Source organism: Geospiza fortis, unplaced genomic scaffold, assembly GCF_000277835.1.
Source record: "Geospiza fortis unplaced genomic scaffold, GeoFor_1.0 scaffold11, whole genome shotgun sequence".
NCBI classification, from domain to species: domain Eukaryota; kingdom Metazoa; phylum Chordata; class Aves; order Passeriformes; family Thraupidae; genus Geospiza; species Geospiza fortis.
Window position 1 is genome coordinate 1285725 of NW_005054304.1, and position 25172 is coordinate 1310896.

The window sequence follows — 25172 nt, forward strand, 5'->3', positions numbered from 1 at the left end:
TGTTTTAGTTCCTTAATTGTTAATAGTACTGGACCCTGCCATAGCTTTTTTATTCCCAGCTGCAAGGGCTGTGTTCTGCATTACGGAACACAGAACCAATCGCTGTTGCTATAATGAGTTCTCCTATGGCATGGGTACGTCATGAGCAGGCTTTGTTTTGTCTCTAGGACTGTATCCCGTGTACATTGTAACACTAAATCAGTGTACTTATCTATTTTAAAGAAATTGTCTTTGATCAGTATCTTTAGCTGCTTACATGAACTCCTACTACCAAATATATGTTGAGATGCCATCTTAAAGAATAGTAGGTTGTGGAATTTGCAGTGTAAGTGGATGTGCAGAGGCTTTTTTGAAGTTAATTTTAATGATGGTTTTATTAAAAGTGACATCATACACTGTTATTTTATTCCTACTTATTAAAATGCATGGATCATTATTAATAAGTGTATTCATTGTTTATGATGATTAAGAACTTTTCTCTTTCCTTTTTCCTCCCATCCCACTTTATTTCCTGATTTAGGTCATAGTGTGAGGAATATTCAAGCGTTTTCTGTCCTCCAGAATGCATTTTTGAGAGCAAAAACCAACTATCTAGCACAAATCATCCTTGATGCCATCACGAATGTTTATATGGCGGACAATGCCAACTACTTCATTTTGGAATCACAGCACACATTGTCTCAGTTTGCAGAGAAAATTCCTAAACTTCCAGAAGTGCAGACCAAATACTTTGAGATGCTGGAATTGGTTGTCTTCAGCTTGAATTACATACCCTGTAAAGAACTGATCAGTGTGAGCATCCTTTTAAAATCCAGCACTTCTTTCCAGTGTAGCATCATTGCCATGAAGACACTCTTGAAGTTCACTCGTCATGATTACATCTTTAAGGATGTCTTCAGGGAAGTGGGGCTTCTGGAGGTGATGGTAAATCTTCTTCATAAATATGCAGCCCTTTTGAAAGATCCCACTCAGGCACTGAATGATCAAGGTAGTGTGTCCATTTCCATTTTTCTAATACTTGTCTTTTGTGGCTGGAAATAGTGGAGTCTTGCATTTAGGAGAAATGAGAGAGTCTGAACATGTACCTCGAGGCCTGAATTCTGCTGAGGACTGCTGTGCCATCTTAAAAGCTCATTGGAATTGCTTCTCTCAGTTTCTTGAGAGAAGCTCGAGGCTAACTTTAATGAATGGTGCTGTATGAATGCAAAGTAGTACAAGCTCATATTTTCCTTTCTAAATGATTTTTTGATGTACTGGTTCAATATTTGTTACTTAATGTGAAAAAAGTATAGGGACAATGCGTACCATCAATGTTCTTGCTAACAAAAAGTATTTTGTAACTTTGTGTTTAGCCCCAGATTTGAAAAAATACTATAGAGTGCATATCTGAGCTCTTAATAGGAAACTTTTTTATAAGCTGGATCTACATTTTTCTAAGCATTAAAAAAAAAAGAGGATGAGTTGTCTCCAGACTGGAGCATCTCAGATAAGCTCTAGCTGCTAGGCCTCCAAAGCCGGCTCTGCCACATGCCATAGGAGCCTACATGCACAGACAGACAATTTTTTTTACATTCTTCATTCAAACTGCAGTCAAGCTTTGTGTGCATCAGTGACACTTAATTTTTAACCATAACTGCTGGATGTTTCACCTGGATTAATTGTATGAAGCTTCATTAGTGAATGATAGCTGTAGGTTAGTTGGAAAGCTTTGTTCCCTTCAACTCCATTGGAAAACGCATCAGTTCTTATGTTCCTGTAAATAAATGGATGAAACTGTCTTCTAATCAGGGTGCTACCTGAGTGCACATGTCCTTGTGTTGGGGTTTACTTTTTATTAGAGTAAGTTAAAATAACCAAATCCCCACTGTTTTTCCTGGAGTGTTTCTTTGTGTGTACTATGCCAATTGCAGTGTTCGTCTGCTACACCTGTTAAGTAATCAGCATGTTTGCTGTAATTATGTGAGTGTAGTTTTGTGTGGAATTTCTCTTTTCAGGTACTGAAAACTGAACAAGAGCAGATGCAGTTAATCTTCAACTGGTGTAGTTTTGTGACTCGAAGAAACAATAGCTGCAATATCAGGCACTCAGAGTGGAGCTCACAGTGCTCTAAAACCTCAGTTTAAATTCTTGTCTTTATAAAATTAACTTTTCATATGATTCATAGTTAAGCTTTCCCAGGAATGCATGTGTAGACTAAATGGTAGCTTGCTTTGGAAAATGGTGGGGCTGCATGCTCTCTGAGGAAGCAAAGAAAATAAAAATGTTGGTGGAAAGTATTAAGAAACATCTTTGAAAAGAGTGATATTTTCTATGACTTTAGCTTCTGAAATTTTTTTGTAGTGGATTCAAGAAACAGTTCATTTGAGGACCAAAAGCAGCTGGCTTTATTGGTTATGGAGACCCTGACAGTACTACTACAAGGATCAAACACAAATGCAGGTGAGTGAGGAGATTGTTGTCAAGATATGTATAAAGAAAATCATGACTTGCTGTCTTCCGGGCAGTATTCAACTATGCTGAAATACACATTCTCTCTGGCCAAGTTTTCCTAGGAAAGAGAATAGACAGCATAGCCTGGAGTGCATAAAATTAGGAGAACAAGATAGTGCTTAACTTAAATTTCTTTGGTATCATTTACTTGAAGGCAAGCACCAGACCCGTCACTCTTCAACAGGTCTATAATAATTCATGGTAATGCTTGTAAGACTGTTTGGATATTCAAAAATTTAAGCACATAATTAGAAAATGTAGTTCAGTGTTCACAGTGTCATGTCTGCTTAATGTAATGCCTGTATCTTTAGTTAAAGGTATTTTTTCATTTATATTAAAGAGTTATTCCCAGTCAGGGAATAACAGGGCTGTACAAACAGGGCTCTGTTACAATTGTCCTTTTGTAAATGTAAGGCAGTTTTGTATTATAATTCATTAACCAAGACTTAGTGGTTTTGAGACTGTGGTAGCATCTGCCTGCCTTGCAACAAACCCTTGACTGCTGTTAGATAGCATTCCTGACCTTGCCTAGGAAGCATCAATCAGCCATCAGGACTTCCTTGCTGCTTCTCAGGACTAATTTAATATCTGAGTATCCACTGGAGTAACAACAGTGGGAGTGTAAAAGACACTGGCACTTTGGGATGATACCACAGATGATGTTTCTGAGGAATCTTGGAGAGTTCAAGGGCCTCATTTCATCCGTAGCTCTCTCAGTTCTGGAGTAGTTCAGAGCATACAGGAGGAGCTGAGAAACTATTTCTCAAAAAGTTTGGCTGCTGTCTGTACTGCGATGTGAGCGCAGTGGCGCTGTATCCAGAGGCCGGCAGAGATTATATGTCATCACAGAAGCATAAGGAGGCACAGCCTTGCAGTGATTCATACCACACTCAGTGCTTGGTTTCTGATCTTAAACCAGTCTCTCTGATAAGCTTTCCAGAGTATTGCAGAGCTGCCAACTACATTTCAACAGGAAATTTGGATGTCAGACCCACACAGGTTCGCTGGGTAGTTGAGAACCTACACTAAGAGTGGGAGAAACATAAAATGTTATCCCAGTCTCTATGAAAACCTGACCACAAAGGAGATGGGCTTTACTTGTGAAGGAGTGCAACAAGCCCATCTCTCTCAAGGTCTGAGGTCTCTCCTTTTGCATTGAATCCATCTCTGATCCAAAGGACATCAGAGAAAGCAGGAAGCAGGAAATGGATAGTGGGATTCATGTGTGTGTGTATGTATATATGTGTGTGTATATATATGTTAGAGGGAATCAACTTATCAACTTGTTAATCCTGAACTTGGTCATTTAAACTGCTCTTTGAGTATATCATCACATGGAAAATAATCCCTTTTGATGCAGTAATGCAGCATTGATCCATTTCCGCAGTCAGTTTTCATCTTCAGTAATTAACATAAGAGCAATGCTCTAGGTGCTGACACTGTACTAAACACACATTATATATGCCATATATATACACTTTGGGGTTTGTAATGCTTTCAGAATCAATTTTCATGTAATTTTTGGTTATTGCAGTAGCCAGCAAACTTGAAAAATGTTGTTTGACTTATGCTTAATCTCTACAGGGATAGGTCTTGCCACAAAAAATCTGCAGAATCTTACACATGATGTGGATAGACTGAACCACTTCTCAACCAGTGCTTGTGTCCAGAAACATCCCAGTTATGTTTTCAGTTCATACTGCATTTAGGTCATTACTAAATGTAAGATAACACTACCCTAAACCAGAACAGTATATGGTCTTCACAAAACACGGAGGGTTTGGTACGTTTTTTATTTCATCCTGAGACCCTTTGACCTCCAGCATGTAAAGAGTAACGCTGTTGGAGAAGCAGAATTATTGAGGAAATTCTTAGAGCTGACCTCCATCCTTGTACACAATGCCTTTAGTGAAAAATTTTGTCAGAAGATGTTGAAGTTCTATTTTTGTTTGTGTTAGAGGAGGAAAAATAGTAGTAAATCATTACACACCCATAGAGCTAAAACTCTGCCCTTCATTCTGTAGAAATGAAAATTAACACTTTTGGTATTGTTTTGTTGTCATTATTTGCCACTGGTTATATTTTGCTTACTCTTAAAGTGCTTACTCTGCCACCCTCTTTCTGAGCAGGCATTTTCAGGGAGTTTGGTGGTGCCAGGTGCGTGCACAACATTGTGAAGTATCCGCAGTGCCGCCAGCACGCGCTGATGATCATCCAGCAGCTGGTGTTGTCACCCAGCGGAGAGGATGACATGGGCACCCTGCTGGGGCTGATGCACTCGGCCCCACCTACGGAACTGCAGCTCAAAACTGACATCCTAAGGGTAGGTGAAGGGTTCTTCTGCAGCAGTCTTGCTCCTATGGTGTGGTTCCAAGAGAGAAAGCACTGAGAAGGGCATTGGACTGAGCTGGATTGGATGGGTGGTGTTTAGGCAGTATGTAGACTGTCTCTTGAGTTGAAATACATATAGTTCATCCATGGTTTTTTTTTCCCTTCTACCATCTATATCCAGGTAGGCTTCAGAACTGGAGATGTAGGCTAGTAAATATGTTTTTAGTGTCATCACATTTGTGGATAGAAAATGAGGTTCTGCAGTTATGATAATTTTCCCTGGTGGGGTCTTATTGGGTTAAAAATAATGGGACTACATACAGAAAAAAAACAAGCAAGTAACATACATTTATTTTCAGCTCTGGCTTGCATTTTCTGTGGCATCTTATTTTACCAATTTGTATCTATGAATGCTGAAATAATTAATATAAGTGCAAATTGTAATGATCGTAGTAGAAGATAAAGCTGAAAAACTTGCTTAAGCAAAATAATGGAATAATAAGAAAGTAAGGCTGGGAGTGGAGGAAGAAGCAAGAAAACTCTTGTCTGTTTCCTGTTGTATTTGGTGTTTCGTTTGCTAATCTAGACCCACAATTTCTCCTCAGAGTAGCTAATGTTATTTTTTAAATTGACAAAATATTGATTTATTTTACGGTAGAAAAGCTGAGGCAAATGGTAGAAAGCAAATGAGTCTTAAAGAAGAGAACTCGGACATCTAGGTTAATTTCTGTTCAAAGGGACTGTAATATTTCTCTGGCAGATGAACAGCTTCCTATTATTCCAAAAGACATAAAGGAAAGCTTGTAATAAAACTATTCATTTTTTGTGTAATGTCTGTGAAGGTCTTCAGCAATTTTTGAGCATGTGTTATTCACCATACTTACAGGGAAAGAAAATATATTGGAGTTTCCCAGAGGATTTAACAGAAAAATCAGGATTTCTGTCTTTCCCTTGACCTGTTGTACTTTTCCTCCATTGATGCTGTTCTCAGAAGTTTTGGTTATGGAACTGACAGCCCAGAACAGTGTGGTGATGTGTCTCTTGCTGTTTGTTCAAGTTTGTCAAGAAAGGAGATAGTGCCTTCAGAGGAATGACAGTCTTGCTATTTCACTACCCATCTTCTGAGTGCTTAAAAAAACAGCTTGATTCTGAAGAAGTAAGCTGTCAGTCATGGGAAATTCTCCCTGGCCTATTTTTCTGTATCAGTAACATTTTTCTGTTGTTTATGATGCTTTCTGTAGGGAGACTTTTTCTTCTTTATTCACATGTGGGTCAAACTTCCCGTGACAGGTATCCTTTTCGTTTGTTTTTGGCTGTATGGAGGGGCTTCTCCACCCCCTGATTTCACAGATAATGAGTATTATTCTCTAGTACCTAAGTTCATTTTTTTTCTGCTGTTTATACCATGGCTTTGCATTTATTTGTTCAGCAAGTAAGGTTTTATCCACTTTTGTTTCTCTCTACGGCTTACTTTTGAGAAGAAACTCTTAAAAATATAGTCTCAGTCTCATTTCAGAGATTTATAGAGGAAAGCTAAAAATAAGTGGGCGTATTTGGCTAATTTTTACTGCCTGAATTTGCTAACTGAGTTGTTATATTTGAGTTCAGTTGTCTATTCATAGCTGCCAGGTGCTTCTGCATTGTTGATTTCTAGGAGACTGTTAGGATGCTCCAAGGTTTGGAATTCTCATTGCTGAAAGAAGTAATTTGCCTTCTCTTGTTTGAAATTGTTTGTGAAGTGGGATGGCAGAGAAGATTCCTTTCTAACAGAGATACTCTCCACCTAGTCACTAAGAGAATTACTTGGCAATTTTGGGCTCCATTCTGGGCTTGGTCAGGTCTTTTCTGTTGGAAGGTAATTTCTTATTTCTAAATAAGGGTCAATGTTCTACTTTGCCCACTAACATTTTTCTTTATTTTGTGAACTTTTGAGTATCAGAATTTTTGTAGTAGAAGTTGACCTTCAGAGATTTCAGGTATTACCAAGTTCTGACAAGTGACACGAGGATTTTACTACCACAACAATGTTTTGTGAACAAAAATGTTCCTGCCTTTTCCCAGGCTGTTTGTAATGCTTCTGCTGCTTGTTGTTGCTGTTGTTTCCCTGTTTTGATTGTTTGTTTTGTCCACAGGCCCTACTCTTGGTGCTGAGAGAGAGTCACCGCACAAGAACTGTTTTTAGGAAAGTTGGTGGATTTGTGTACGTCACATCTTTACTTGTTGCCATGGAAAGATCTTTGTGCTCACCACCTAAGAATGGCTGGGAAAAAGTAAACCAGAACCAAGTGTTTGAACTGCTTCACACTGTGTTCTGCACATTGACTGCAGCAATGCGCTACGAGCCAGCCAACTCTCACTTCTTCAAGACAGAGATCCAGTATGAAAAACTGGCAGATGCTGTTCGATTACTTGGCTGCTTCTCAGACTTGAGGAAAATAAGTCCCTTGAATGTCTTCCCTTCAAATACACAACTGTTTCAAAGGCTTTTGGACGATGACCTAATATCCCTGGATTCTGTGTCACCTACTCTAAGACACTGCAGCAAACTCTTTATTTACCTCTACAAGGTAGCAACGGATTCTTTTGACAGGTATGACCTTTGCTTTTTTTCCCCTTCCTTTTCTTTCATCTTCTCTGCCTGCCCCACACCAGTGTTCCCCAGAATAGTTCTCTTCAGATACCTTCATTGCTTTTGTATTTCCATTTTAATCTAGTTCTTTCTTCCTTTACTCCACTGAGAGGAGGATAAGGTGTCAACATCTGACCAAATAATGACTTAGCTTGCTGGTGTTCTCCAGGGTGTACAGCATTCTCTCTGATGTTGGATGTTTTTATCGTGGCAGCAGTTACTATAGAGATATCAGTTCATGGTTATATTTGATGTGTTGAAGCAACCTGTTGGTTGATAGGCTGACAGGTTGCATTATCATAATTAGAAAAACTATATTTTTATGCTTTTACTAAGTGAAATGAAAATTTGGTTGTTGAATGTCATACCTAACTTCATGTTTCATTTGATATGGAACTTTAAAGTAAATGATTAAATAATACCATGATTAATTTAAAAACATAGGATCATTTAGGTTGGAAAACACTCTTAAGATCAGGTCTAAGTGTAAATTTGGCACTACTAATCAACCACTAAACCATGTCCTTCAGTGCCACATCTACACATCTTTTAAAGACCCCTACGGATGATGACTCAACTCCATCCAAGGGCAGCCTGTTCCAATGCTTGATGACCCTTTTGGTGAATTTTTTTTCCCAAATACCAAATCTAAACTGCCCCTGGTTCAACTTGAGGCCATTTCCTCTTTTTGGCTAGTTATCTGGGAGAAGAGGTGGACACTCTACTGCTATGACCATCTCTCAAGTAGTATTAGAGCTGATAAGGCCTTCCCTGTGCCTCTTTTTCTCCTTACTAGCACATAAGATGAACATCTTGTTTTACATGGATTTGCTTGTTCTTTGAAGTTCTAGGCAGTCTGTAAATTATTGGTTTTTTAAATTTAGCTGGGAGACACTCCCAGAGTGAAGCAACTTGAATTTAAATTGTAATGAGGCTCGAAATGAACAGAAATGTGTTTTAAAGGTTCAAAATGACAACAAAACTTTGTGAAATGTGTATTGAAGATTGGCTTGTCTTAAAGTAGTTTTTTCCACGATTTAAGGTACAAAACATGAAACACAGACCTAACCTTTGTATCTGGGACCTTTAAGCTATTTATACCCCAGCCTTTGAATGTATGTGACCCTGCTATAATAAGATGGGCCATCTTGCCCCCAAAGCAAGAGATCTTAGTGCTTTTCTTTTCTTTAATGAAAATTTTAACAACTTAGAAACCAACCAAAAAAACACCCTAACACACACACACAGTCACACTCTGACACGTTCACCAAAAAAACAACTTCAGAAATCAGTTTAATTGATCTCATTTTGAAGTGTTATTAAAGCATTCAGGTAGCAGGAGGACAGTTTGTATTAAGAGTGTGTTACTCATACCGTAGAAGTTGACACTGGCCAACAGTAGATAATGAGGAAACAATGGGGTAAGTAAATCACATGGTGATGTTGCATAAGATACCTCACTAAGTTCCCCTTTTTTTGGCTGTTATTTTCAGTGATTTTTTCATCTTTAAATTTTCTGTTCATCATTCATTACTGAATTTACAGTGACTTTATTTCTTACTCCTGTTGGTTATATCTAATTTACTGAAGCTTTACTTTCTCCTCTGGATTTCTACTGTTGAACATTGAAAGATGTTCTGCTTTGCTGGTATCACTAACTCTCAGCAGAGCACTGAACAAGCAGTGCAGAGTCCCACCACAAGACCTGTGCACACTTTGCATGTCTGTGTGTTCACCTGAGGCTGTTGTTCAATTTGTCCTTTGTCATCCATGTTGTTTCTGAAGGGTGGATCCAAGTAACAATTTTATTGGTGCTTTTGTAAAACTAACAAGCTTATGGCCTCTGGTTTCTTCTCTAACCTCTCTGTCCTACCCCTGTCTGTTTTGTCTGTAGTCGTGCAGAACAGATCCCTCCTTGCCTGACAAATGAGACTTCTCTCCCCTCTCCTTGGGGTACGCCAGCTTTGTCCAGGAAAAGGTACCGACCCTTCAAAGAGAAGCTGATCTCCTTTCCAATTTTTCTCTCTTGCTGTTGTGTTTCTTAGTTTTGGGGGGAGGGATGTTTCTCTTAAATTGCTGTTCTGAGGAGTGCATTTCCACTTGTGTGTTTACTGGATAGAAAAATGTAAAGGCATGTTTCATAGTGAATCCTAGGCAGCAATGAGATTAGAGATGTTTCCAGATTCCCATAGCACTTAAAGTTAGGCTTGTGTTTCAAAACCAAATAAAGCCTAGTATAAGAAATTATCTAAGGGAGGTATATATCACACTCTCAGGAACAGTTCAAAGGGATTCAGACTGTGCTTGTACATCAATGAATACAGCAGGGTTTCTTTTTTCCTGACTAATTTTTCAGGAAAGCTTACTTTTGGTGGAAGGTGGATGCTTGTAAAGGTGCTCATTTGTTAGTAATTGCAGAGAATAAAAAGTAAAGAATGAACCTGTCAGTACTTGACTACCAAATCATGTAGAGACATGCTGAATTAAAAGGTTTGGAAAGAAAGCACAAATGGCCCAATTCAGAAATCCAAGCACCTGCTTTCACTCCCAAGCTACAGTCTTTTCTTATACATCTTAATGTGTCTGGAAGACTTTAATATTTTTTTAAAATAAAGGGCTGTATGTATGAACAGTGTTATTTACAGGTTTGTGCAAATGCGAAAAAGAATTTTCCTGGAGTCTCCAGGGAAGGGAGCAGCCCTTTGCTATCTACAGATGGAAGTTAGACAGACATTTGCTTTTGAGAGCTAAAAAGGCATTTGAAAGCCACAGGGTAATCTGACATGCAGGTGCCGTGTGTAGAAAATACGATCATTATTGAGTGGTATGCTGCTTAAGATAGGCCATCAAGCTTCATGGTTGGAATGTAAAATATTTTGCAAAGGAAGACAACCAAAGATACTTTTGGAAACTGATCTGAAAGGAATGTTTATACTAAAGCGGGTTAATAAAGAGAACCTTTTTTCTTTACTGAGTGATGTTACCCAAGTCATACCTGGGTATTCTACCGGGAGTGGCTTGGACAAAGGCACCTGCCCAGTAACCCAGAACCTCTTGACTGTAATTTCCTTTCTTTTCTAACACTGAGGCATTTAAGAACAAACATTATAGTTTACAGAGAAAAACCTTAGCTGCCAAAGTATTTTCCCTGTCATTTACTCTGAAGAAACTTGTAAAAAAACTGTGTGTCCTGTGGAGGCTCTTTACAGCTTCAGCCCTGCATTAACCCCTAGTGTTGCAGATTGCCCATCCCTCTGCTACATTTTGCTGTTCTCCCAGGTGTAGGTGGCAGGGCTGCTCAGGTTCACTGAATTACTCAAATACACCGATATGCAAAGGCTTGCAGCAGAATGCAAGCAGTGCCTGCCAAACAGGAGCTGATTCCAGGGTGTGATGAACAAGACTGCCAGATGGGTGGCTGACGCAGCCTGGAAATTAAAATATAAATATAGCTATATATGAATAGATACATTAGGCTTCCCTTGGGTTTTTTGTGGTACTGAAAATGCAAGCAGTTGCTTGAAACCCCAAGGTAAAGATTGGGTAGTTTAATAAGTCATTATCCCTGTGGGGTGCTTTCAGCAATTCAGGTAAGCTCCAGTACAGTAGTGTAGGTACTTGCTGGGGTTAAGTGCTTTTGAAATGGATTTTCACAAACAAAAAAAGCCTTTGGATTGTTACAAATTGTGTAAGACTCAAAGTAAAAGTGGTCAGAAAGAATGGTCATGCTTGCCTGGGTGACTTTCAGATCCTTTCTGAAAAGCATGTTTTAAATTAAAAAAAAACCCTAGGCATTCCAAAAAGTCTGTTTGAACAGCTGTCTGCTTTCTCACAGCATCATGTTTGTCATTGCTAGTGAATTCAGTGCCAGTGGCTGTGATCTTTCTGCTTTCAAAAATAAGCAGCTTGGGGTTTGTAGTCCAATATTATTTTTTTCCTCCTCCTAAATGTCAGATACAGTCAAATTCTGTCAGCGTTGACTCTTCCCAGAGAAGTGTTTGCTCTTGTTATTGTTTTCTGTCTCCTTTGCATCCCTGGGATCTCCCTTGCTGCGGCCTGGTTTTCTGCCTTTTGACTTGTAAGATAGATGCCTGAGGGAGAGCCCTCTGTTGTTTGGCTAAAAGAGCAAGCAGACACTGTGCACACAAATAATTCTTATAAACAAAAATAGTACGGTTCTGGTTTCTCACACGGTCTAGAATAGTTTTAGATGCACTGATATGCTAATATTCTCTCTCAGATCTGTCTCAAAGCAGTATTTCCTTGTGGAGTGCTGCCCTCCAAGTGTTCTCGTTTATGGAAGCAGAGTAGGTGGGACTCCTGCAGCATGTGTTGGGATGGCAGTACATGGCTGTCCTCCCTGTTACCTGGAATGCATTGTTCTTCCACACCTGTGTAATTTGAATCAAGAACTACAGCTTTTTCAACTCTTTGATTGCTGTAAATTTTAGCAGAAATAAGCATTCTCTCTTTTTTTTTATTCTTTGTTTTTTACTCTTTTTTTTTTTTTAGGATATTTTGGTCCTGACAGGGTAAAGTAGAGAATAGAATGTAGCTCTGACTTTTTAGCCATTATTTTTAGAAAGTTATGTAGCAATCACTCTTGGGGAACAATATGCACAGGGTTTATCTACAGTAAATCTTACTTATTTCTTTCCAGATCAAAATGCTGTTGTAATTTTCATTAATAATTATAGCTAATTATATAACTAAATTCATATTAATTAATTTCTCTTAAATTATATATTAAATTAGACAGATTAGACATACAGATGCATGTCATCTTGTGTACACTGCCTTTTTCCATTATCTGCTTCTTCTTCTTTCTTCTTTCTTAAAGGAGGCATATAATAATGTGGAAGTGTGGCTAAACTAATTTATTGCAAGTTCTACCCTGACCCATAGAACTATAACATTTAATTAATATTTTGGAAGGATTTTGTAAGATCTCTTTTCTTTTTTCTGTGTAGAGATATCTTTGCAAACTACTTTTTTTCCCTCCTGAATTGGTACAATTTCTCCTTGTATATGTATATGAAATGTATATGGAAAAACTAAAAATAGAAGGTATTTTAAAATTAGGTTAAAAACTTTTAATAATATATGCTTTAAAAAGATAATTTTTTCTTAGGCTGCTAACAGGAAGCCTAGTCTGGACTGTATTGCCTTTTCATTTGTGTGGAATGCTGCAGTCCAGGTGGTTTGAGACCAGGATCATATTTATGTTTGTGACTCACAGTGAGCAATGTTTTTGTTATGTTCTCTGCATCCTACCATGTCTTAACCTCATAATTTACCTACCAAGGTGAACGTGATAGTGCAGATCAGTGTGCTTAAAAGTAAAATTTGTACTTAAAAGTGGACAGAATGTCTTAAGGAATGGACTTTTACTAGACTTATGAGAATTCTTAAATATAAATGGATATTTAGGTTTTTTAACTGCGTCCTGTAAAACTTGCATTGAGATGCTCAAGGTGACATTGGAAAGAGGGTGCAGTTTTCTCCTTCAGATGAAGAGCAGTGCTTTTAGGATGCATGAGAAACAATTACCTGTGTTCCAATTTCTGCAGTAAGTCCGGGCAGAGGCTTGAGATAACATCTCTTTGTGATAGTATTACCAGTTGTTACACTGTTCTTAATTCCATTCATTTTAAAAGCAACAATGAAGCCTTTCTTACCTACTAGATGTTTCCATAAGTGGTGGGGCTGACAGAGAAGTTTGGAAAATTAATGGCTTAAGGGTTTGTAAAAAACAGTAGAAAAATTCATTTAGGGAGATCTTTTTCTTAGCAGTTGGTTTCAGTAGAATTGCCATATTACTTTGTTTCCTGTAAGCATTAGCTAAATGAGTAAAGCATTGGTAATCTAATTTTTCTTAAAAACTCTCTTTTGAACAGTACTCTTGGGTTGTTCAGGTGCCAGGTTTTTGCTGATCTGCCATAAAGCTTTTCAGTAGGAACCTTTTTATTGGAACATTATTTATTGAACCAGTTTTCCAGCCAGCACAAGATTGTGCTGTGCTTCCTGCTGTCCTGTTTTAGGCTGAATAATCCGATGTCTCAGCCGTCCCCCATAGATGTGTTTCTTGCTGGGGGATTGGGCTCGATGGCTGTGTTTTGGGCAGAATTGTGTTTGCAGCCTTCCTCGTTTCCCATCTATGTCCTGTTTTTCCCAAGAGAAAGAGGTTGCCTTGTTGGAAGTGTCTAAAGGGTGAAGAACAGCCAGTCTCAAAGTCTTAACTTGTGTTAGGGTCACAGTTTGTGTAAATTTCTGTCACTGAGAACAGAAGAGAGGAAATAGTTCTTTCAACTGATATGATAAGAAGAAACCCTTCTTGTTTTGCTGTATTCAGTTTTAAAACAAAGGACAATATGTGATCATCAAAATTTCTTACACAGAGTTTGTTCTATTTCTTCTTACAAATAAGTGTATGATAAATACTGTGGGCTATGGCGATTTGGGTTGGGGTTTTTCTGGGTTCGTGGGTTTTTTCTTTTGGGGGTTTCTTGTGTGTTTTGGTTTTCTTTTTTTTTTGTGGTGAGCATGAGTCTTTCAATCTTGCTTTTGCTTCTAAAGCACCATCTTGAAAGCATATGTTCAGTAAGCTGCTCATGCTGTTTGTGTGTTGAAACCCTTGCTGAAAGAGTGGCATCAAACTGATATCTCCAGGAGTTTCAATGAAGAATGTGTCTGCATTTCTCAGCACCAGTGGTTGCTTCTAAGTCAGTGTGTCAAATCCTCTTTTCCTTGGATCAGACTAAAGGATCAGACTAAAGCATCTTCATGTAAAACCAAATGGCTGTAGCAGTCATGGAGGGATTGAGAACATACAGATTGCTGGCATGAGCACAGAGACCACCCTTCTATTCCCCTAGGCTGATTAGAGTTTGCTGAGAGTTTTGTGATAGTACATTTCATAATCAGTTGTTAATGAAAAGCAAATGGGGAGACACACATCCGGAGAGCAGGAGCAGTGGTAGGTTGGTCACTGCAGTTGTTGTGTGCTGCCACTGCAACTAGAATGAAAAGAGGGAGGCAATAAAGACAATCTCTTAATTCTTGAAACCGTGTATCACCTGGGGAAGACACTTCCAAATTCAAGAGTAGTTGAGAAACTGAAACCTCTCCAGGCTGTCTTTAGGGAAACATGCCCAAAAGGTTTGAGAAGAGGAACACTTGTGTAACTGAGGGAAGAGAAAGGAAAAGGGAGTAACATCTATAGGCCAGTATAATTTTACAGCTGTTTGAAAAATGCAGAGCTTATAATAGCTGGGTGTTGTAACCATGGGATGTTTTCTGTCCTGCAGGCACACATATCATTCTGTTTCAACACCTCCTGTCTGCCCTCAGAAAAACATAGCTGATGTGAAACTCCAGACAGGACCCACATCCATACAAAGCTCTGATGCAGTCATTATTCACCCTGGTGCTATGCTTGCAATGCTGGATCTTCTGGCCTCTGTTGGATCTGCAACACACCCAGAGGTAAGGGAAAAAAATGTGTGGTCTGAAGCTTTGGGAGTTGCTGGGGGAAGGGATGGCTGTGGGAAGTAGGAAAGCTGGTGATGTCCTCTCATTTTGTACTGAAAAACTAATATATTTCACAGGTTGAGTTGTATAACTGGTGGCATAGAGATCTGAAAGAAATTGCTCTATTTCATGGACTTTCTTTTGTTTATCTCTTTCAAACTCTTGTTAGTAATGTAAGTTTAAAGAAAGGTCTGACGTGGCCATCAGATAAGTTTCCAAGCACTGTGATTAATTCATGTTTTCCCTGATTTATCAGGTATTAATGCATACTGTGAGGATACAGGACTGAACATCTTATCTTGGGCTATGCTCACTGTTTGAAGGAGCTGGAATATGTTCTAGTTCTAAAGTTGTTCTAGTTAAAGTTTAAAGTTCTAAATATGTTCTAGTTCTAAGTTATACTGACTGCTTTGTACAATTCCCAATCCAAAATGTCTTTGTTTATGAAGGATTTGTTGGACATTTTTGGAAGTTGCTTATGGATTTTTTGTTTGAGATGTCTTCCCTGAAGAATACTTTTTATTAAAAAAAAAGAGTTCTGAAAGCTTGCAAGAATTACTGGATTCTTATTTCTTGGTCTCTACTGGTCATGAGTGTGGTAACTTTCTGCCTTCATGACATAAATTTGACAATTATATTGCATATGTCTTTAGTTTTGTAGAGGTTATGGTGGTGGTGGGGAACAGAATGAAGCCTGTATAATCCATGGGGAAGTAGTTAGCAACCTGATACACAAGTTAAACACTCACAAATCTATGGGGCTGATGGAATCTGCCCAAGGGTGCTGAGGAAGCTGGTGGAAGTGCTCACTGAGCCACTTTCCATCATTTACCGGCAGTCCTGGCTAATCAGGAAAATTGCAGCTGGCTGGAGTTTAGTCAGTGTGATGCCCATCTACAAGACTGGCCAGGAAGATCAGGGGAACCACAGGCCCCTCAGTCTGACTGCAGTGCTGGGGAAGGCTATGGAGCAGATCATTACACATCCCATGCTGCAGCATGTACAGAACAGTTGTGAAATCAGGCCCAGCCAGCATGGCTTTATGAAAGGCAGGTCCTGCTTAACTAACCTGGTCTCCTGTGACAAGGTGACCTTCTTGGTTGATGAGGGAAAGGCTGTGGATGTTGTTTACCTGGACATTAGTAAAGCTTCTGACACTGTTTGCCACTGCATTCTCTTGGAGAAACTGACTGGTCGTGGCTTGAGTGGGTGGACTCATTGCTAGGTTAAAACTGGCTGGGTGGTGGTGAATGGAGTCACACCCGTCTGGCAGATGGTCACCAGTGGGGTTCCCCAGGGCTCCGGACTGGGCCAGATCTGTTTAGTATCTGTGTTGATCTGGACGAGGGAATCAAGTACACCCTCAGTCAATTTGTGGATGGCACCAAGTTCAGCCAGAGTGCTGATCTGCTGAAGGGCAGGAAGGCTCTGTAGAGGTTGGACAGGCTGGATTAATGGGCTGAGGGCAATTGTGTGAGATTGCCAAGTGCTGAGCCCTGCTCTTGGGTCGCAACATCCCCAGGCACTGCTACAGGCTGGAGTGGCTGGAAAAAACCTGGGAATGCTGGTCTACAGTATGAGCCAGCTGTGCCCAGGTGGCCAAGAAGGCCAATGGCATCCTGGCCTGTATCAGCAAGTGTGGCCACAAGGACCAGGGCAGTGATCATACTTGGTACTGCTGAGCCTGTACCCCAAATCCTGTGTCCAGTTCTGGACCCCTCACTACAAGAGAGACGTTGAAGTACTGGACCCTGTCCAGAGAAAAGCAGAGGAGCTGAGGAAGGGTCTGGAACACAAGTCCTGAGAGGAGTAACTGAGGGACCTGGGAGTGTTTTAGCCTGGAGAAAAGGAAGCTCAAGGAGGTTCCTTATCTCTCTCTAAAACTACCTGAAAGTAGGTTGTGGCAAGGGGAGGAGCAATCTCAACATGTCAAACAAGTGATAGGCTGAGAGGAAATGGCATCAAGTTGTGCCAGGGGAAGTTTAGGTTGGGTATCAGGAAAAACTTCTTTACGAAAAAGGTTGTCAAGCACTTGAATGGGCTGCCTAGGGCACTGTTTGAGTCACCAGGCATGGAAGTCTTGAAAAGACATGTAGATGTGGCACTTGGGAGCATGGTTTAGTGGTGGGCTAAGCCATGCTGGGTTAAGAGTTCAACTCGGTGATCTTAAAGATCTTTTCCAACCTAAATGGTTATGTTTCTAAGTTACTAGGAATAGCTTAATAGTCACAAAAATACGAATTTCTAGTTCTCTCTAAGCTGGCTGTCTTTGCTGGTGAAAAATAGAGGTTAGTTTAACCATTCTTACCTGAATTATTTTTCTTGACCATAGTTCTGCTAATCCTTTGTATAACTAATTACCCTTTTTTGTGCAGAGTGTTTCTTCACACAGACATGCACACAACACACCCCCTGAAAACACACAAGTGCATGCACTTATATTTAAGTATAGTTAATTTTCTGTATTTGTTGCTAATGGTAGTTTCTTTTCAATTATTATGTATAAAGCCTTCTATTTTCCTCCTCAGTTTGCATTTTCTCAAGCCCTGTGCCGTTCTCTTTTACAGCATGCACTGGATCTGCAGCTGGCAGTGGCCAACATCCTGCAATCTCTGGTGCATACAGAGAGAAACCAGCAAGTCATGTGTGAAGCTGGGCTCCATGCACGACTTCTGCAAAGATGCAGCGCTGCTCTGGCAGATGAGGACCACTCCTTGCATCCACCACTCCAAAGGATGTTTGAAAGACTGGCCTCCCAGGCTCTGCAGCCCATGGTGTTGAGGTCAGTAGGATAGCCCTGAAGTTCAGTTGGACTGAGGCCTGCAGCCTGCACTGTCCCTGGCTCGCTGTAAATGGCTGGCAGCGGTAGAGAGCCTTAGTGACCTGATGTGGTAGAGATAGCACAATATCCCATTTTTTCTCATCAAATATGTTGTCTCTTGACAGAGAGAGACTTTTTACCAGGGCTTGTAGTGACAGGAGCAGCGCTACAGGTTTTAAAGTGCAAGAGGCTGGATTTAAATTAGACTTGAGGAAGACTTTTTTTTTACAGTGAAGGAGGTGAGACACTGAAGAGGTTGTCCAGAGAAGTTGTGAGTGTTCTATCACTGGAGTTGTTCAAGGTCAGGTTAGACAGGGCTTTGAACAGTCTAGTGTTAGTGAAAGCAGTACCAGCCCACAGCAGAGGGCTCAGACCAAATGACCTTTAAAGGTCCCTTCCAACCCAAACTGTCCTGGGGTTCTGTGATCTCAGCTGTAAGAGGGAATTTAATTGTATTATTTCCTATGGATCACTGGCTGGCTGACCTGTAGCCAGGACAGCTGCTCGGTTCCCCTCAGTGACATGTAGCTGTGTCAGAAGGGTTTCTGCAAGGAGCCCTCTAGCTCATAGTCACATTACAGGGGCTTAAGCTTCTCTAAGCAGAGACACTGATAACCTGGGTAGCTCTATAGTGAGATAGTACAGTTATCTAGAGATACAGGTGTTGATAGCTGTGAAATGATTCCCCCAACCAAATAGGGCACACTGGTAAAACAAAGCTGAAGTTGCTTACTTCAGCCTATGATCTGCCTCTCCAGAAGAGTTCCCCTTGCTGGACATGCATCAATGAATGTCCTGATGTTCTCCTACAGAATGCAGCAGCCTCCTGCCATGTTTTCAAATGATGAGAAGGGAATTATCAAAATTGCTTTGTTTTATGATAAATTACTTTATCACAATTGCTTGATTATTCAAAATAGTGTCAACTTTTGAGAGCATGTGTTCCAAAATTAAATTGTTTTGAATGGATCAAATATGTTATGGATCATAATTATGCATTGGATAATTTTCTTAGTTAAAAGTCATGTTTATTGCAAGCAATTACTGTATTTTTTTTAAGTGCTGTTAGATTTGGTGCCACTATAGGCAAATAAGTAGAGAAAAATACTTCCAAATATTTTTTTTCTCTTTCTCAGGGAATTTTTACGCTTGGGAAATCCTTTGAATTGCGGAGCCTGGGACAAAAAGTTGTTGAAACAGTACCGAGTGCACAAACCCAGCTCACTGAGTTTTGAACCAGAAATGAGAAGTAGGTGCTGAAGTGCTAAAAATGTGTGTAAATAATGTTTCACTGATGTCCCCCAATTGCATACCTATTTAAAATTTTTAGATAAGCATTCATAACAACCCAACTTTACCCCAGCTTTGTATGAATGTGAAATCATCAGAACAGTTGGACTGGAAAAGTTCTAAAATCAGAGGGGATGTAGTACTTATATTGAATATATATCCAGCAAAGATTATTACAGGTTTTTATTTTAGGAGGTGACTGTTAACTATGGTAGTAGTTATTTTTAAGTCTTGAGTAGGTCCTGCATTTGTAGTTACTTAGCATTATTTTTTCTCAGCTACTTTCATGTGCACACAACAAATCATTATATCTGTGTAATATGTCCCATGGGTTCAGTAAGGTGTCAGATAAAATAACTGCTCAATCTCCTATTATTATCCATGAGTTCTAGAGCTTGGGAATGGCTATTCATGTAGTATAGGAGAGTCTCAGTAAATTATAATACAAAGAAATTGTTGAAAAGTTTCCAAAGCACAAGATATTTATTTCTGTGTGTCAGCTTGGTCATTATATGGCTGGCTGTAACATATCATTAAAAATACCTTAGTTGAAATTTTTGAAATATTTAAAAGAAACTAGAAAGTATCTTAGATGATACTGGATAAGCATTAAATCATGAAATAAATAAGCAAAATAAATTAACTGAATTTGTGTTATATTATCATGTTCAGTAGATTTTAAAAGAAGGGAGAAGAAGAGACATATATATAATTTGCATTAGAGTATTATCACCAGGAAAAACAAACAATGAAAATGTGAGACTAGAAAGTTTTTAGCCTAGGAAAGAGAATGCAAAGCTACCTGCTGAATACCACAAGTTATGTTAAATTGCCTAAGCTGAATTTACTTTCTGCTCACTAAGAGCTCTGAGACTGCATCTGAAAAAGCACAAAGCAGAATTTTCCCTGCTTGTTAAAGGACACCGTGCTGACATGAGATAATGGGGAGGGCCTCTTGAATTTACCACCAACTTTCCTTGGTGTGTTGTGCAAGATGCCCATCTTTCTGCCTTGGTTGAGCATTTTTATAATCAAAGCAATGCTGCCCACCTCATTATCTTATGAGAGGCTGAACTAGCTGACAATGTGTGGACAATTCAGCTATTCCACCAGACTTGAAAGGTCCAAACAAACAGCCTGAAAATGCCTCCCTTTTGCAGTGCTGTATTGCAATGCTATATTGTTTGTTGGCTTCTCCTGTAGATAGCATGGTCACCTCCATGGAAGGTCTGGGTCCTGACAGCGTCTTCGGCGCGCACGAGGACAGCCGCTATCGGATCAGCAAGAGCCTGCTCAAGCCAGCAGAAGGGAGCACAGTGCCCCTCACCAGAGTCAAGTGTTTGGTCTCCATGACAACCCCACATGATATCAGGCTTCACGGATCATCGGTGACCCCAGCGTTCATCGAGTTTGACACATCTCTGGAAGGGTTTGGGTAAGGTCCTGCCGTGCTCTCAAGTAGCGTGGGGCACAGTGCAGTATTTGCTTGCTTCCTGTTTTCCCAAAGGAATGCTTTTAAATTTTAATAGACTGTTTGCAAGTAAGGAACAAATGAACTCTTTAAAGAGGAGAAAGGAATGCTTCGAGTCACAAAATTTCCACTTTCTCATTCATTAATATCCTGATAAAAAATGCTTACTTGCCATGTGTGAAAGTGAAAAAAAGAAGTATGTGTCATTGATGGGACCCTCTCAGTTCTGGGTTTCACATCTCTTTTAAAACAAAGGAATGCCAGCATACCCTTGAAGGGTTGCTGAGATTTATGTATGACATTTGGATGGTGCAGGTATTCTGAGACCCACTTAAAATTGCTGAAAAACATGAAAATGTGAAATTGCATCAGAAATACAAATGAAGCAGAGAAGGCAGCTATGATGAGTTCAAAGAACTGAAAGAAACTTAGTAGTACTAGCTGGAGTCATAGCCTGGATATCATGCTTAGCTAATTTTTTTTCTTTTAGCATCACTTACTTGTTTTTCTCTCTCTAATTAAACACCTGCTGAGTGAAGCACTTTTTGAGGATCACGTAATATGATTTAACTATTCAGAAGATGAAAGCATGACACCATTCTCAACATCTGTTTAAGGAAAATGTTTGGTCTTTTTGGTTACAAAAATGGAACAGAAAAACTTGAATACTTGAGAGCTCTGCTGCTGTCTGCATTCTCTTTTCAGCTCTGTAAAGCAAGGATGCAGCCTCCATTTTCTATCTAGCCTTAATATCCAATACAGTCAGGGACAGACTTATTTTTTTAGTAAACAAGTGTTACTCTAATCTGTGTTGTACATCCTTCATAAGAGAGAAGAAAAGAAAATTGTCTGGACCTAAGAACTTGAAATAGGCTGGCAAAATGAATTTTCATTGTGTTTGCTTCAGGAGATTTGTGGGTACTGGTAACATGTCCAGAAGTAACTCACATTATGCAGTTGTGACTTCTTGTAATTTCAGCAAGTCATCTAAGAAGGCTTCTATAATAAACTAAAAAAAAAAATTAAGAACATTTTTCCTTATATTGATTTCCATTGTGTCCACAGCATCAGAGGCTCTTGTAAGGACCCAACATAGCTAAGTTGGAGGAATATGATGTTAGCGTGAGAGCATAATTTCTTAAGATAGGAACATCATTGTCTCCAGTCTCCAGATCCTTTGACTATTTAGCTGATCCAGTCTCTTTAGAAAGTTCAGAACAACTCAAGGGCTGCTGCAAGATGCAGGTTCCCACAAGGGAACATCTTAGGCTATGGAGTCATGTGGGCATGACTCTATACCTTCACACCAAAGGCTTACACCGCCAAAGTTCTTTATGATAGAGATAATTGAGACTCACAATGAGCAGTCTTGAGAATTAATTCCTATTTTTCATTACCACATAAGTCACAAAGCGTGTGTGCATATGGTATATTTTCCTAAGCCATTTTTGTTTGTATTGAACTCCACTTACACTGACTTCCATAAACTCCAGTGTGTTACTGGTCTTGTGTTTAACAGCTGCCTGTTTTTGCCAAGTCTGGCTCCCCACAATGCACCTACAAACAATGCTGTTACTACAGGACTTGTTGATGGTGCCGTTGTGAGCGGAATTGGAACTGGTGAGTATCCAGTATAACTGATAACAAAGTGTGTTTGTATCTGATGTTTAGTTCTCTTAGACTTCTAAGAGAAGTGTCCAGCACCATACTTCTTGGTTAGCCATGAACTGATAGTATGGTGTTGGACACTGTGCGCCCACAATCAGGAACTTCTTGTGTCTTTTTTTTTTTAATGTGTTTCGGTTGCCCCCAAGACAATGAAAAGCAATATAAAATATAAATGTGTGATTGCTTTAAAATGCAAAGCTTAAAGTGGAAGGCTAAATTGTAATCAACCAACATGTATGAGTAATAAGACAGATGCATTAAGAAAAAGTTGAGGTCGTAGCGTGTAGAGCACATAGGAAATGTGGAGTGAATTGTAATGCTGTACTTGTGACTTTGTTCTGCTGAATCCTTGACTGCATTTATTACAAGTGTAGTTGCACACACCATCACAAAAGCCCCATCTAAATTGCTTGCCATCACTTTTACACGTTGTTGTGGATTTTTCACCCTACAGGAACCGGAATGCTTAATTAAAAGCTGTGGGATTAATTGAACATGGTCACTTAGTTAAAAAAGTTAAGTCTAAAAACTAAGGTGAAGGCTTACTGCACTAAGATAGAATTAGTGGGAGCATCCTGGGATATCAAGTGGAGTTAGATATATGTGGTAGAGAGATATTCCCTTAACAGAGGCCTCTTCAGCATCTGAGAGAATACAGCTAGTATTAGCTGAGCTGATATGAAAAAAGGAGCAGGATTGAGTAGGTATCCTAACTGCAGCTATGTAATGGGCTTCTTTTTATTTTTAGGTGAAAGGTTTTTCCCACCGCCATCTGGTTTAAGCTACTCAACTTGGTTTTGTATTGAACATTTTAGTACACCTCCCAATAACCATCCTGTGAGACTCCTCACTGTAGTGCGGCGTGCCAACTCCTCGGAGCAGCATTACGTCTGCCTTGCCATTGTCCTCTCGGCAAAAGACCGCTCACTGATTGTTTCAACTAAAGAAGAATTGCTTCAGAATTATGGTAAGAGTTGTGCCACATCATCAGCTAATGCTGGCAGTATTATAGGGATGCAACAGCAAGTTTTCTTTAAACCCAGTATCCAGAAGAATTGTGTGCTGGAACTTTAATTACTGCTTCACCAGTTCCTGATTTTTTGACAATGGAAAAATGCAAACTGTAAACATTAATTTATGGGGCTTTTATAATTTCCAAAGAAGGTTTGATTTCTGTATATAAAAGAAAAATTTTTGCCAAAACCCCAGGTAATAAGTATTCAAGAGAGGGATTACATCATTGATTTTGAAAGGTTTTGCCTTTGATTTATATTGTGTCATTCATTTTAGACATCATCTTTTGAGGTCTTGATGTGTAAATTTTAAATGTCTTTGCTTTGAAGAAGTTTGGAAATAGTAAACTAGTAGGTTGAAGGCTTTTTCAGTCTGGATAGTCCCAGTACTGGAGGGATTTTTGAAGGCAAGCAGTCATTCACTTCATTTTCTAATGCTGTGGTCAGTTTTCAGAAACAGTTTGTATCTCCATTCAGTATCTGTGACCAAAGGAGGAATTACAGGAGGTGTAGTGAAGATCTAAGTGAAGCTGGTGATACCAATAAATTTGCTAGAGAGAGCTATCAGTGCACTCAGGGGCTTGAGGATGAGCTGTCTCCAGCCTTGTCCTCCATCAGAGCCTCCAAAAGTGGTTGGTTCTGACAGGCTGTTGCACACTGAGTCTGTGGAGGAGCTGAGAGGAGCAGGGCAGCCTTCTGCGTGTGTTTCAGGCTTAGCTCTTCACCAACCAGCCCAAAGGGTTGTCAAAACCTGTTCCTGCTTCTGTTCTTTACTTCTGAGTAGGCAGCACTAATAAAGAGTTTATACAGTTGTTGTTATTAAAAAAAACTCTCACAAACAACTAAGCGAACTGTTACCATGAAAGTAAGGAATAATCTGTAAGCAGACATTCACATCATTAACTGCAGCAGTCTCTCTTAGTAGAAGTCAAGTTCAAAACCTGAAACTTGAGAGTTGAAAACCCATAGTGTAAAGTAGGAATTAAACCTCCTAAATTACAAAGATACTGACAGTACTTTCTTTCTCAGAGGACCAAATTCTTAGAGAATGAAGGAAGTTTATCTTCACACTAACTGCTTTAGCCTGCACTGAAGCTATAGTTCATATGTTTCTAGTTTAGTGAGCACCTATAATCAAACTCCCTGAAAGAGACTGGATTTGAAAAGGCTTTGTCAGAGAAGATGTGAACGTTTCTGACTATCAAGACTGTTTTTTACTTCAACCAGGACACTTTGCTTCACTCAAATGCTACCCTGTTGTGTCTAAATCATAGTTGGTGGTGTACTGTTGAGTGCTGAGCAGGTAGGGACCTGAAGAACTGACACTGGAAGTGTTGTGCACAACACAGGGATTGGAAGTGCTGACAGTCTCTTGTAAGAGTAAATGGGATGATGGGGTGATTTAAGGACCCTTATTGAGAGCAAGAATTGTGATTAGAGATGTTTGGCTAAGAAAAAGAATCTGAGATTATTTTTTTTATCTGAATGTTAGTTCTAAATACTCTGCTTTTAACATTTTCCTTGTGCTGTTTCTAAAGAAATGAGTGTTCTCCCTGTGCAGGCAGCTGTTGTGGTAAGAGGATTAATGGTTTCTTTTCCTTCAGTATGAAAGAATGAAGAGAGATTTGAAAAGTTCATGGTTGAAACATTCCCTGGGTTTTGGGGATTTTTTTTTTCTTTTTTTCTTTCTGTTGGGACAACTTTTAAGTAGAGTAAGGGTCATTTTTGTGATGCAAAAGTGGGAATAAAAAGTCTGGAGTATGGGTATCATCCTCTCCACAGTGTGAGAAAGGTGAAAAATAGCACTGTGGGTTTGGGGACACATCTGTTGGTTCTTGGTGACTGCTACTGTAGAAACTTCTTCAGGAAAACAACAAAAGATCTTTCTGTAACTTGCATGGCAGCAAGAGAAAGTAAAGACTTGAGCCA

The 25172-nt window shown here is 39.5% G+C and overlaps 1 protein-coding gene across 6 annotated transcripts in view; it reads left to right on the forward strand.

The window, feature by feature from the left end:
- The window catches only part of WDFY3 (WD repeat and FYVE domain containing 3), a 120765-nt gene that overhangs the window by 43289 nt on the left and 52304 nt on the right, over positions 1–25172 (forward strand). For 5 of the 6 annotated variants that reach the window (XM_031066449.1, XM_031066452.1, XM_031066450.1 and 2 more), the window contains exons 9-19: positions 521–988; positions 2341–2439; positions 4620–4813; positions 6954–7411; positions 9345–9428; positions 14758–14935; positions 17548–17762; positions 18938–19050; positions 20295–20526; positions 22082–22182; positions 22979–23197. In XM_031066449.1, the coding sequence (XP_030922309.1) occupies positions 521–988; positions 2341–2439; positions 4620–4813; positions 6954–7411; positions 9345–9428; positions 14758–14935; positions 17548–17762; positions 18938–19050; positions 20295–20526; positions 22082–22182; positions 22979–23197 (2361 nt within the window). The remainder of the gene's footprint in view (positions 1–520; positions 989–2340; positions 2440–4619; positions 4814–6953; positions 7412–9344; positions 9429–14757; positions 14936–17547; positions 17763–18937; positions 19051–20294; positions 20527–22081; positions 22183–22978; positions 23198–25172) is intronic. The other variant, XM_031066453.1, reaches the window with a different exon arrangement.